Below are 14,577 nucleotides of genomic sequence, written 5' to 3' on the forward strand. Positions count from 1 at the left end.
AAATCATGTAATTTTTCTCCACTGATTATGCTAAAGTCATTGACTTTGTGGATCACAATAAGCTGGAAAATTATTAAAGACACAGGAATACTATACCTTCTTACCTGTCTCCTGATAATCTTGTTTGTGGGTCAAGATGTAACATTTAGAACTGGACACAGAACAACTGACTGGCTCAAAATTGGGAAAGGAGTACATCAAGGCTATATGTTGTCACCCTGATTACTTAACTTATATGCAGAGTACATCATGCAAAATGCCAGGCAGGATGAAGTGCAAGCAGGAATCAAGATTTCTAGGAGAAATACCAATAATCTCAGTTATGCAGATGACACCACATTAATGGCAGAAATTGAAAGACTAAAGAGCCTCTTATAAGTTAAATAAGCAGGGTGATGGACAGGGAGGCTTGGGGTGCTGTAATTCATGGGGTCACAAAGAGTCAGACACAACTGAGCGACTGAACTGAACTGAAAGAGCCTCCTGAGGAAGGTGGAAAAGGAGAGTGAAAAAGCTGGCTTAAAACTCAACATTCAAAAAATAAAGATCATATCATCTTGTCCCATCACTTCATGAAAAATAGAAGTGGGAAGGTTAAAAACAATAAGAGATTTTCTTTTATTGGGCTTCAAAATCACTGTGGACAGTGACTGCAACCATGAAATTACAAGACACTTGCTCCTTGGAAGTAAAGTTATGACAAACCTAGACAGCAAATTAAAAAGCAGACACACCACTTTGCCAACAAAGGCCCATATAGTCAAAGCTGTGATGTTTTCAGTAGTCATGTACAGGTTGAGAGTTGGGCCATGCCTGTAGCCAGCTGGGAGATCCCATCCATGACAAAGTCATGCGAAGGAGACCTGACAAGCAAGGCTTCAGGACTTGAGGGACTCCCTGGGCCGATCCCACCCATGACAAGGTCATGTGGAGAGACCTGACGAGCAAAGTAGATCAGAACTTGAGGGACCCCCTGGACTTGCTCGAGCATCTACCCCCAAACCGGAATCTGTCTGTCTTACTATTTTATGCCTTTCACCAACTCTTCTGACATTAACAGGGGGCTATCCCCGACCACCCAGTTTATTCTGGAAAAAAATTAACTTAGGATTCTAGTTGATAAATCTCCTGGGCATGAAAGGAGTATTTCAATTTGAACCCCCTGTTAGCATTCTAGCTTACTTGGCAGGTTTATCCAGACTCTTGCAACATTGTTGAGCCAATGCTTGTGGCCAAATTCCCACATCCCTTATCCACTGTGTTCCTGGGAGTGCATATAGTTAAGATATAGAAAAAGCAAGTAGTAGCCTTAACATTAGCAACATTAGACTTTGAGTTAATAAGTTCTTTCTTTGCTGTAACCCACTGAGTCTTTGCTCCATAAAAATGTATCTCTGTACTTTAAGGGTGACGCAGGCTAAGGAATTTAAGAAAAAAAACATTTCAAGGGAAAGAAAGTGTTTTAGCTGACCAACCTTTATCAAAAAGGGGTCAAAAATGTCAAGAGGCCTCTGGGCCAGAAGATAATGTACAAAAAATAAGACCTTTGTTTATGAAATGGTATGCAGAATGAAACCTGGTATCGATAAAAGTTAATACTGATGGAATGTTGAGCTGACTCTTCATTTTTCACTTTGCTCAATGTACAACTCAAAGTATAAAAGCTCTCTCTGTAAATAAAGTGACAGACCTTACTCACCGAAACTTGATCTCCCCATGTCATTCTTTATTTCTTTTATTTTCAGGTTGACTCCCTGGAGCGCAGGGGCCCTCTGAGTTCACTTTCCTGCCCGGGCTTCTAAGACCCTCTCAAGAAGGTGCTCTGCACCTTTGCCCCACCGAGAGGGCACCTGTTGCCTCCATGAACAGAACAAGTCCCATGCAGGGGCTTTATTGGCTTTCTGTGTAAACCAAGGAATATCAACCTTTTTTGCTCCTCTATTTTCTTAACTGTAACATTCTTTCTTTATCTCTCTCTCTATATATCTTTTGTCGATGCCGTTCATGCTTCGGATATCTCTGGATCCTGCTGGGGCTGGGCCCCGGTAAAGGCTGAGTGCAGAAGAATTGATGCTTTCAAACTGTGGTGCTGGAGAAGTCTCTTGAGAGTTCCTTGGATTGCAATGAGATCAAACCAGTCAATGTTTTGTTACAAGGAGTGTTACAAAATGTAATAGTGACAATACATGTTTCCTTTTATATCTTATAAAGTGAGGAGAAGGATATTCACATATTGAAATATTTATTAGTTTCGGGTTTTATATCATTTTTGTCATTATTTGTCAGATAATTTATTTGATACTTCTAACCTTGTTTGCAAGACAAATTAGCTAATATACGGAAATGTTTAATACAGTACCTTCTCAATGCATTAGAGATTTAAAATCAGTAGAGTTCAATTTATTGATGCTTTATTGACCTGCCACTCTATTTGTTTTGATAAGACTGAATGGAAAGTATCCAGCTGAAAATTTTCCAGACAGCAATAATATTGAGTTATATGTTCTACAGTTGGCAATCTTAGACAATTATAGCCCATTGTAGGACAAGCTGTATAGATGTTGAGTGACACAGATAGAGGTGAAGGTTTTAACCATGGAAAGATGCTGCACGTTAGAGGAGTGTGATATAACACGTACAGAGGAATCTGACGTCAGAGGACGTCATCTGACAGTAGCCTTCTTTGTTGTTTCAGCTTGCTGCTTCCTGGGTATAATTCTTCACCTGTGATGTTTGTAAATATTAGTATCTTGATATGTTAGCATTTCTATAGACCTTCATATAAATGCCAAAAGAAACCTGAATCACTAAGTGATTCCAGATAAATGAAAAAGAACTGGCAGTTAATTTTCATTCCTTGCAGTTCTAATGATGAATGAAGTGGACAGATGCTATCCTCTGCCTGGTGCTGAGACCAGCAAAGCAAAATGGGCAACATTTACCAAATGGTATTGCTTCATTGATTGTAAAATTTGCTAATTCAACATTGAGAGATATCAGAATATTTTTAAAGGTTTATTTATTCATAAAAAACATTTGTTAAGTGCTTCCTTATGTACCTGGCACAAAGTTATGTGGAAAATATATTAGTGAAGAGGGCCAGGGAGTGACAAGACAGTGAACTGCAGAAACTGAGTGTCAGACCGTGTTGCAGACACAATAGAATAGGGCTGTACAAATACAGGAAGGCTGCTTTAGACTGTATGGTGAGAGAAGCATTTCCTGCAATGCTACCCTGTGAGCTGGGACCAGTGGTCAATATTTTGGAGAAGAATCATCAAAGGCCCTTAGTAAAGAGGAAGCCTGGAATGTTGGATGCACAGTGAGGAACAATTGGATGGGCAGAGATAAAACTGAGAGGAAGCAGGAGCAGAACACACGGGCCAAAGGAAGGTTTTCAACCACATGTAGATTTGTTTAGGGAGAACATGCTGACTGTTCCCCAAATCTCACCCAAATAGCTGTTTAACCCCCTGCATCATCTCCAGTGACTACCTCCATCAGACTATCAAACAGTTAGTGTGCCAGTTAAGACTCTAAATGTGAGGAGTATTAAAGCCTTGGCCAGCCCTGCCCACACAGAGGATAATTCAGTGGAGAAGAAATAAATGAAATGATTACAAGTATCAAGAAGTCCAAGAAGTAAGCGAAATGTATCACTGGTATTTATAATAAAATAGGGTCAACCTAGCCTACAGCCTAGGTCTAAAATCTTGTAGTAATGAAACAATATTTCATCTTACATATTTCACTTCAAAATGACATTTCAAGATTCTACTACAATAATATATTATATTGAAAATGACAATTTACTTACATATAATATATAATAAAACATGTATCATCCTTTATAATTTTCTGTGTCCTTTTGTATCCATTACCCCATTTAATATTCACAATGCATGTTATTATTATTATTCACAATAAAAATATATCCTATTTTGAGTATTCATAATACCTATTATCACTACCTTCTTTTTAAAGATGAATAAGCTAAAGTCAGTCCAAAAGGAAATCAGTCCTGAATATTCATTGGAAGGATTGATGCTGCTGAAAATCCAATACTTTGGCCACTTGATGAGAACAACTGACTCTTTGGAAAAGACCCTGATGCTGGAAAAGGTTGAAGGCAGGAGGAGAAGGGGACAACAGAAGATGAGATGGTTGGATGGCATCACTGACTCAATGGACATGATTTTGATCAAGCTCCAGGAATTGGTGAAGGACAGGGAAGTCTGGCATGCTGTAGTCCATGGGGTCACAAAGAATCAGACACAACTGAGCAATTGAACTGAACCGAAGCTAAAGTTGTGGAAATTTAACTGACTTGTCTACAGTCAAAAAATGAATTAGTAATGCAGGTAGTTATAGCCTTTTTTGGTAACAGTTAGATCACCAGAGGTTAGGCTAGTCTGAGCTAAATATAGTAAAACTATTTACCCAACAGCGCCAGGCATTTGCAACTGTGCACAAGTGCAGGCAGCTGCAACGGTGCACAAGCGCAGCCGAGAGGAGCTACCCCACGTGAGAGGCCAGGGTGGCGGCCGAGAGGAGCAACCCCACATCCAAGGAGCGGTGGCTGCCTGGGCGCAGGAGAGCCTAGAGAAGCTACTCCATGTTCAAGGTCAGGAGGCGCAGAGGTGAGGAGATACCCCTCGTTGAAGGTAAGGAGCAGTGGCAGAGCTTTGCTGGAGCAGCCATGAAGAGATACCCCACGACCAAGGTAAGAGAAATGCGAGTAAGATGGTAGGTGTTGCAAGAGGGCATCAAAGGGAAGACACACTGAAACCGTAATCACAGAAAACTATAGTAAATCTAATCACACTAGGAACACAACCTGGTCTTACTCAATGAAACTAAGCCATGCCGTGTGTGCCACCCAAGACGGGTGGCTCATGGTGGAGAGATCTGACAGAATGTGGTCCACTGGAGAAGGGAATGGCAAACCACTTCAGTATTCTTGCCTTGAGAACCCCATGAACAGTATGAAAAGGCACAATGATAGGATACCAAAAGGGGAACTCCCCAGGTCAGTAAATGCCTAATATGCTACTGGAGATCAGTGGAGAAATCACTCCAGAAAGAATGAAAGGAAGGAGCCAAAGCAAAAGCAATACCCAGTTGTGGATGTGACTGGTGATAGAAGCAAGGTCCAATGCTGTAAAGAGCAAAATTGCATAGGAACCTGGAATGTCAGGTCCATGAATAAAGGCAAACTGGAACTGGTCAAACAGGAGATGGCAAGAGTGAAGGTTGACATTCTAGGAATCAGCAAAATAAAATAGCACTGATGGATGAATTTAACTAAGATGACCATTATGTCTACTACTGGGGGCAGGAATCCCTTAGAAGAAATGGAATAGCCATCAGGGTCAACAAAAGAGTCTGAAATGCAGTACTTGGATGCAATCTCAAAAACGACAGCATGATCTCTGTTCCTTTCTAAGGTCAACCATTCAATATCACAGTAATCCAAGTCTGTGCCCCAACCAGTAATGCTGAAGAAACTGAAGTTAAACGGTTCTATGAAGACCTACAAGACGTTTTAGAACTAATACCCCCCAAAAGATGTCCTTTTCATTATAGGGGACTGGAATGCAAAAGTAGGAAGTTAAGAAACACCTGGAGTAACAGGCAAATTTGTCCTTGGAATATGGAATGAAGCAGGACAAAGTCTAATAGAATTTTTCCAAGAGAAAGTACTGGTCATAGCAAACATCTTCCAACAACACAAGAGAAGACTCTATACATGGACATCACCAGATGGTCAACCATGAAATCAGATTGGTTATATTATTTGCAGCCAAATATGGAGAAGCTCTATACAGTCAGCAAAAACAAGACCTGGAGCTGACTGTGGCTCAGATCACAAGCTCTTCAATGCCAAATTCAGACTTAAATAGAAGAAAGTTGGGAAAACCACTAAGCCATTCAGGTATGACCTAAATCAAATCCCTTATGATTACACAGTGGAAGTGAGAAATAGATTTAAGGGACTAGATCTGATAGAGTGCCTGATGAATTGTGGATGGAGGTTCATGACATTGTACAGGAGACAGGGATCAAGACCATCCCCACGGAAAAGAAATGCAAAAAAAGCAAAATGGCTGGCTGGAGAGGCCTTACCAATAGCTGTGAAAAGAAGAGAAGCGAAAAGCAAAAGAGAAAAGGAAGGATATAAGCATCTGAATGCAGAGTTCCAAAGAATAGCAAGGAGAGATAAGAAAGCCTTCTTCAGTGATCAATGCAAAGAAATAGAGGCAAACAACAGGATGGAAAGACTAGAGATATCTTCAAGAAAATTAGAGATACCAAGGGAACATTTCATGCAAAGATGGGCTCAATAAAGGACAGAAATGTTATAGGCCTAACAGAAGCAGAAGACATTAAGAAGAGGTGGCAAGAAAACACAGAAGAAATGTACAAAAAAATCTTCACGACCCAAATAATCACGATGGTATGATCACTCACCTAGAGCCAGATATCCTGGAATGTGAAGTCAAGTGGGCCATAGAAAGCCTCACTATGAACAAAGCTACTGGAGGTGATGGAATTCCAGTTGAGCTATATCAAATCCTGAAAGATGATGCTGTAAAAGTGCTGCACTCAATATTCCATCAAATTTGGAAAACTTAGCTGTGGCCACAGGACTGGAAAAGGTCAGTTTTCATTCCAATCCCAAAGAAAGGCAATACCAAAGAATGCTCAAACCACCACATAGTTGCACTCATCTCACATGCTAGTAAAGTGATGCTCAAAATACTCCAAGTCAGGCTTCATCAATACGTGAACCGTGAACTTCCAGATGTTCAAGCTGGTTTTAGAAAAGGCAGAGGGATCAGAGATCAAATTGCCAACATCTGCTGGATCATGGAAAAAGCAAGAGAGTACCGGAAAGACATCTATTTCTGCATTACTGATTATGCCAAAGTCTTTGACTATGTGGATCACAATAAACTGTGGAAAATTCTCAAAGAGATGGGAATACCAGACTACCTGACCTGCCTCTTGAGAAACCTATATGCAGGTCAGGAAGCAACAATTAGAACTGGGCATGGAACAACAGACTGGTCTTAAAGAGGAAAAGTAGTAGGTCAAGGCTGTATATTGTCACCCCGCTTATTTAACATATGCAAATTATATCATGAGGAACGCTGGGCTGGAAGAAGCACAAGCTGGAATCAAGATTGCCAGGGTAATATCAATAATCTCAGATATGCATATGACACCACCCTTATGGCAGAAAGTGAAAAGGAACTAAAAAGCCTCTTGATGAAAGTGAAAGAGGAAAGTGAAAAGTTGGCTTAAAGCTCAACATTCAGAAAACGAAGATCATGATATCTCGTCCCATTACTTCATGGGAAATAGATGGGGAAACAGTGGAAACAGTGTCAGACTTTTTTTTTTTTTTTCACTCCAAAATCACTGCAGATGGTGATTGCAGCCATGAAATTAAAAGATGCTTACTCCTTGGAAGGAAAGTTATGACCAACCTAGATAGCATATTCAAAAGCAGAGACATTATTTTGCCAGCTAAGGTCCGGCTAGTCAAGGCTATGGTTTTTCCTGTGGTCATGTATGGATTTGAGAGTTGGACTGTGAAGAAAGATGAGTGCCAAAGAATTGATGCTTTTGAACTGTGGTGTTGGAGAAGACCCTTGAGAATCCCTTGGACTTGCAAGGAGATCCAACCAGTCCATTCTAAATAAGATTGGTCCTAGGTGTTCTTTGGAGGGAATGATGCTATAGCTGAAACTCCAGTACTTTGGCCACCTCATGCGTGAGTTGACTCTTTGGAAAAAACTCTCATGCTGGGACGGATTGGGGGCAGGAGGAGAAGGGGACGACAGAGGATGAGATGTCATCACCGACTCGATGGACGTGAGTTTGAGTGAACTCCGGGTGTTGCTGATAGACAGGGAGTCCTGGTGTGCTGCAATTCATGGGGTCACAAAAAGTTGGACAAGACTGAGCGAGTGAACTGAACTGAACTGAATTGAACCAGGCATTTAGTTTAAAAACAGAAGGAAGAGAGGACATAGCATCCTTATTGTTAAGAAATATAGGATCTATTTAGGAAGATGTTCAGATAAGTACCAGATAATAAATTGGGCACAAATTCCGGGTGTATATAAAGTTATGGAATAATCAGAGTGGTATGGGATTATTCTATAAACTCTTCTTGACTGAAACTTTAAAACTGGGCATACAAATAGGTTGTGTGGTAATATTTTTATACTTTTTTGTTGTTAAATTCTGTTTTTTTCTCCCTATTTTGAAAATGACTGCCAATCAATGAATCTTATCCACATTTGCTCTGAGTTTATTACTTAGTTTAAAAAACTATAGTGTTTCTTCATTGCACAGATAAATCTCAGCTACTCTTTTTCTCTCTCTGCTGAAGACATCTGCCAGGACAATCCAGAAAACTTTACCTCAGCATTCTCTAATTATTTCATTCCCAGGTCCAAACCTGATGCGAAGCTTGCTGTTCAAACAACCTCTTCCTGGAATGCTAAATTGTTGACCTTTAGGAAAGCTTCATTATTTAATCTTCTATTTCTCAGAAAATCAGTAGAGGATTCTATTCAAAATGCAAACCCGAATATGCTCGCTTACGTTTTCTGAACACTGAACATTCTGTTTCTCTCATACAATGCAATGATTGTATTTTTCTGACTTTTGCATGATGTCAATGTTTAGTTTTATTAATATTGATTAGTTTACATTATATTTTATAATGAGGCAGACCTGGCATACTATTGCATAAAAGTACACAATCATTCCAAATACTATGATTGTCATTACACATATTGCATGTTGAGTCTCTTTCCCCTTCCATTATACCTGGAAATATTTTCTATGTTCAAAATTTTCTATTTCAAAATTAAAGATTATGAATAATACATGTCAACTAACAAGTAATTAAGAAACAAAAGAAAAGTATACAACTTCAGTTAGGTATTTAAGCTTTAGTGTTAATTGTCTTACTCTTCATGGCTCTGAAGGATAGCATAGCATGTAATATTCTGAAGAAAAACTACAGCCAAATTATCACTTGGTAGCAACATGCCAGAGCCTGTGCTAAGTGCTTTTTGTATTTCTTTCTGTTTTCACTTTCACATTAACTCTACAAATAACTAATCTGCAACATAAGTTTCTTTTCTAGAAAGTCAGTGAAGATCAAGGCACATTTTCAAAAAATCTTTGTAAAGAATGAAAAGTACTTACAGGAACCAGAAATTTTTTAATCTCTTCCAAAGCATGACTCATACGTGAATAAGCCTCCCCCGGTGGAGCAAACACTTCAATTAATACATGAAGTTCATCACTCAAGTGGGCATACTTGGCTTCCCCACTTTTTCTTAATTCTTCTTCCTGTGAAAAAAGTTATTTTTATAAATACAAATATACTCATTTTACATCGATTTAACATTTACTGAGGAGATGACAAAAGCATATAATCTAAGTAAGTTTTCCCCAAGTGGAAAGTAAAAATCTGACATAAGTCATTTAAAATTTCAAAATAATTTTTAAGAGTTTGATTTTTTTTAATCTGGCATAATTAGCTGTACATTTTAATCAGCTAAATGAAAAATACTAAATCCCCAAAAAGAAGTGACAGAAATGCCATTAACTCCACTGGAAGAAAATATTGTTTTTGTGTCCGACAAGTAATCATTTGCAGCCAATGAACCCAGGATGCTACTGTTATTTAAGAAAACCAGGATTTTATAGATACTTTTTGAGAGGTGGTGAAGTGGTTAGTTGTTCTCCATGAAACTGAGCAAAACGGAGGCTTCTCTCACATGCTCATTCCCATGGGAACAGGTCCTACCCATCACTCTGCTATCATTTGCTGCCTCATACAGGAGTAAGTTAAAGCAATGGCTGTTAAGCATTATGTTGGCCTTCATTCAGAGTGAGCTTCATATCCAAGATTTTTGTGAGCACTGCACCTGAGTTATTAGACATGACTGATCAGTTCAGTTCAGATGCTCTGACTTTACTTATGTGTGCAAAGTTTTTTACTCATGTTGTCTTTAATCATTCAATAACATTGCATAGCATTCACATAATTCAAATTAGGATATTGAGTTTAAAAGACTTAAGTAACCTCAGCAAAGTTGGGATTCAAGTCCAGCTCATTTTGCAAGGATTTCAGGGAAGTAAAATTCAGTGAAAAATTTACACATGCTTGCTCAGTCATGTCTGACTCTTTGCAACCTATAGGTTGTATCCCACATGGTTCCTCTGTCCATGCATAAGACTTTCTAAGAAATAACACTAGAGTGGGTTGCCATGCTCTGCTCCAAGAAATCTTCAGGACCCAGGGCTCGAACCTGAGTCTACTATATTGTAGGTGGATTGTTAATCTGCTGAGCCCTTTGAGAAGCTCAAAAGTTACCATACATAATATTAATTGTATTTTACTTTTCTTGACTCTCCTCTCCCAAACTAGCAATTGATTCACTAAATTTCAAAGGATTAAAAAAAAAAAAAAAGGACTGCTGCTAATTCCTGTCTCTTGGCTTCACATACAATGAGAGCATCACTTCAGGACCTTTTATGTAATACAAGCTTTCTGAGAAATCTGAAATAATTCTCATTTTGAACTTACAATGAGGGTTTTGAGTGGGAGAACTGACTCCAAGACCCTAGACTACCAGAGGACTAACCGTAGGGAGTATCAAATAGTGAGAACTCACATAAAGGAAAACACTTGAATACAATATCTGGTATTACACAACCATCTGTGCAGGACTCCTCATCTAAACAATAAAACAAAAATACAAACCCAATCATTAGCAGACAGGATTACCACCTCACTCAGCCTTGTCCATCAGAGGAAACACACACACACACACACACAAACAACTCAGCATGAAGCTCACCCTGTACAAAATTTACTCAAACAACTGGACCAACTTTAGGAAATTAGAAATAAAAAGGAAGAAATAATTCATCCTTGAAGCCTGAGAAAAGGGGACCTCAAACACAATAAGTTTAAAAAAAAATGATGAAAAGACGGAGAAATACTACACAAATGAAGGAACAAAGTAGAAACAAAGAAGTCCAAGTAAATGAAGAGGAAACAGGCAAACTATATGAAAAATATTTCAGAATAATGAGAGTAAAGATGATCAGAAACCTAAAAAAGAGAATGGAGGAAATGAAAGAATCAGTTAACAAAAACCTAGAATAATTAAAGAAAGGGTGCACAATTGCACTCATCTCACACACTAGTAAAGTAATGCTCAAAATTCTCCAAGCCAGGCTTCAGCAATATGTGAACCGCAAACTTCCAATGTTCAAGCTGGTTTTAGAAAAGGCAGAGGAACCAGAGATCAAATTTCCAACATTCGCTGGATCATGGAAAAAGCAAGAGAGTTCCAGAAAAATATCTATTCCTGCATTATTGACTATGTCAAAGCCTTTGACTGTGTGGATCACAATAAAATGTGGAAAACTCTGAAAGAGATGGGAATACCAGACCACCTGACATGCGTCTTGAGAAATCTATATGCAGGTCAGGAAGCAACAGGTAAAACTGGACATGGAACAACAGATTGGTTCCAAATAGGAAAATGAGTACATCAAGGCTACATATTGTTATCCTTCTCATTTAACTTATATGCAGAGTACATTATGAGAAATGCTGGGCTGGAAGAAACACAAGCTGGAATCAAGATTGCTGGGAGAAATACCAGTAACCTCAGATATGCAGATGACACCACCCTTATGGCAGAAAGTGAAGAGGAGCTAAAAAGCCTCTTGATGAAAGTGAAAGAGGAGAGTGAAAACGTTGGCTTAAAGCTCAACATTCAGAAAAAGAAGATCATGGCATCTGGTCCCATCACTTCATGGGAAATAGATGGGGAAAAAGTGGAAACAGTGTCAGACTTTATTTTTAGGAGGCTCAAAAATCACTGCAGATGATGATTGCAGCCATGAAAATAAAAGACGCTTACTCCTCGGAAGGAAAGTTATGGCCAACCTAGATAGCATATTCAAAAGCAGAGACATTGCTTTGCGAATAAAGGTCTGTCTAGTCAAGGCTATGGTTTTTCAGTGGCCATGAATGGATGTGAGAGTTGGACTGTGAAGAAAGCTCAGCACTGAAGAATTGATGCTTTTGAACTGTGGTGTTGGAGAAGACTCTTGAGAGTCCCTTGGACTGCATGGAGGTCCAACGAGTTCATCCTAAAGGAGATCAGTCCTGGGTGTTGATTGGAAGGACTGATGCTGAAGCTGAAGCTCCAATACTTTGCTACCTCATGTGAAGAGTTGACTCATTGGAAAAGACCCTGATGCTGGGAGGGATTGAGGACAGGAGGAGAAGGGGATGACAGAGGATGAGATGGCTGGATGGCATCACCAACTCAATGGACATGAGTTTGGGTAGACTCCGGGATTTGGTGATTGACAGGGAGGCCTCAATTCAGTTCAGTTCAATTCAGTTCAGTTCAGTCGCTCAGTCATGTCCGACTCTTTGTGACCCTATGAATCGCAGCTTGCCAGGCCTTCCTGTCCATCACCATCTTCCAGAATTCACTCATGAGGTCACAAAGAGTCAAACACAACTGAGCCTCTGAACTGAACTGAAACATAAAAAGACAAACAAAACAATTACAGAAATTAAAAATACTCTAGAAGGAATCAGAGAGAGAATCGGAGAAGACAATGGCACCCCACTCCAGTACTCTTGTCAGGAAAATCCCATGGACAGAGGAGCCTGGAAGGCTGCAGTCCATAGAGTCGCTGAGGGTCGGACACGACCGAGCGACTTCACTTTCACTTTCATGCATTGGAGAAGGAAATGGCAACCCACTCCAGTGTTCTTGCCTGGAGAATCCCAGGGATGGGGGAGCCTACTGAGCTGCCATTTCTGTGGTCGCACAGAGTCGGACACGACTGAAGCGACTTAGCGTCTAGAAGGAATCAATAGCAGAATTTCTGAAGCAGAAGGACAAATCAGTGAACTGGAAGATAAAATGGTGGAAATAACTTCTGAAGAGCAGAATAAAGTAAAAAGAGTGAAAAGAACTGAGGATAGTCTCAGAGACGTCTGGAACAAAATCAAACACACCAACATTCAAATTATAGGGGTTCCAGAAAAATAAGAGAGAAAGATAGTGTATGAAAAATTTTTGAAGAGATTATAGTTGAAAATTTCCCCAGCATGGAAAAGGAAATAGTCAATCAAGTTCAAGAGGGACAAAAAGTCCCATACAGGTTAAACCCAAGCAGAAATATGCCAAGACCCATATTAATCAAACTAACAAAGACTAAACACAAAGAAAGAATATTAAAATAATTGAGGGAAAAGCAACAAGTAAAATACTAGGAAGACCTCATATGTTTCACAGCTGATCTTTCAGCAGGAACTCTGCAGGACAGAAGAGAATGGCAGGGTATATTTAAAGTATGGGGGAAATGTACAACAAAGATTACTGTACCCAGCAAGAATCTCATTCAAAATTGGTAGAGAAATAAAAAGCTTTTCAGAGAAGCAAAAATTAAGACAATTCTGTATTAGCAAACCAACTTTACAACAAATGTTAAAGGGATGTATATAGTCAAGAAACACAAGAGTTAGAAAAACATCTGCAAAATCAACACAAAACAACTAAGAAAATGGCAATAGGAACATATATATCAAAAATTACTTTAAATATAAACGGATTAAATGGCTCCAACCAAAAGACACAGGCTGGCAGAATGGATACAAAAACAAGATCCATACATATGATGTCTGCAAGAAACCTACTTCAAACCTAAAGACAGATATAGACTCTAAGTGAAAGGATGGAAAAATATATTTCATGCAAATAGGAAACAAAAGAAATCTGAAATAGCAATCCTCATATCAGACAAAATAGACCTTAAAATAAAGAAGTTTCCAAGAGATAAAGAGGGAAACCACATAATGATCAAGGGATCAATCCAAGAGGAAGACAGCAATTGTAAATATCTAAGCCCCCAACATAGGAGCACCTCAATACATAAGACAAACACCAACAGATATAAAAGGAGAAATTAACAGTAACACAATAATAATTAGTTCAGTTCAGTTCACTCAGTCATGTCCGACTGTTTACAACCCAATGAACCACAGTATGCCAGGCCTCCCTGTCCATCACCATTGCCTGGAGTCTACCCAAACCCATGTCCATTGAGTTAGTGATACCATCCAACCATCTCATCCTCTGTCACCCTCTTCTCCTCCTGACCTCAATCTTTCCCAGCATCAGGGCCTTTTCAAATGAGTTAGCTCTTCCAATCAGTTGGCCAAAGTATTGGAGCTTCAGCTTCAACATCAATCCTTCCACTGAACACCCAGGACTAATCTCCTTTAAGATGTACTGGTTGAATCTCCTTGCAGTCCAAGGGACTCACAAGAGTCTTCTCAACACCATAGTTCGAAAGCATCAATTCTTCGGTGCTCATCTTTCTTCACAGTCCAACTCTCACATCCATACACGACTACTGGAAAAGCCATAGCCTTAACAAATGGACATTTGCTGACAAAGTAATGTCTTTGCTTTTTAAAATACTGTCTAGGTTGGTTATAAC

The 14,577-nt window shown here is 39.3% G+C and overlaps 1 protein-coding gene across 1 annotated transcript in view; it reads right to left on the reverse strand.

Annotated features, from left to right (window-relative positions):
* KHDRBS2 (KH RNA binding domain containing, signal transduction associated 2) overlaps nt 1–14,577 on the reverse strand; it is a 747,046-nt gene that overhangs the window by 333,758 nt on the left and 398,711 nt on the right. The window contains exon 4 of the mRNA XM_068960975.1: nt 9,232–9,378. Within this exon, the coding sequence (XP_068817076.1) occupies nt 9,232–9,378 (147 nt within the window). The remainder of the gene's footprint in view (nt 1–9,231; nt 9,379–14,577) is intronic.

The sequence above is a fragment of the Capricornis sumatraensis genome, chromosome 22, assembly GCF_032405125.1.
Source record: "Capricornis sumatraensis isolate serow.1 chromosome 22, serow.2, whole genome shotgun sequence".
Taxonomy (NCBI): Eukaryota; Metazoa; Chordata; class Mammalia; order Artiodactyla; family Bovidae; genus Capricornis; species Capricornis sumatraensis.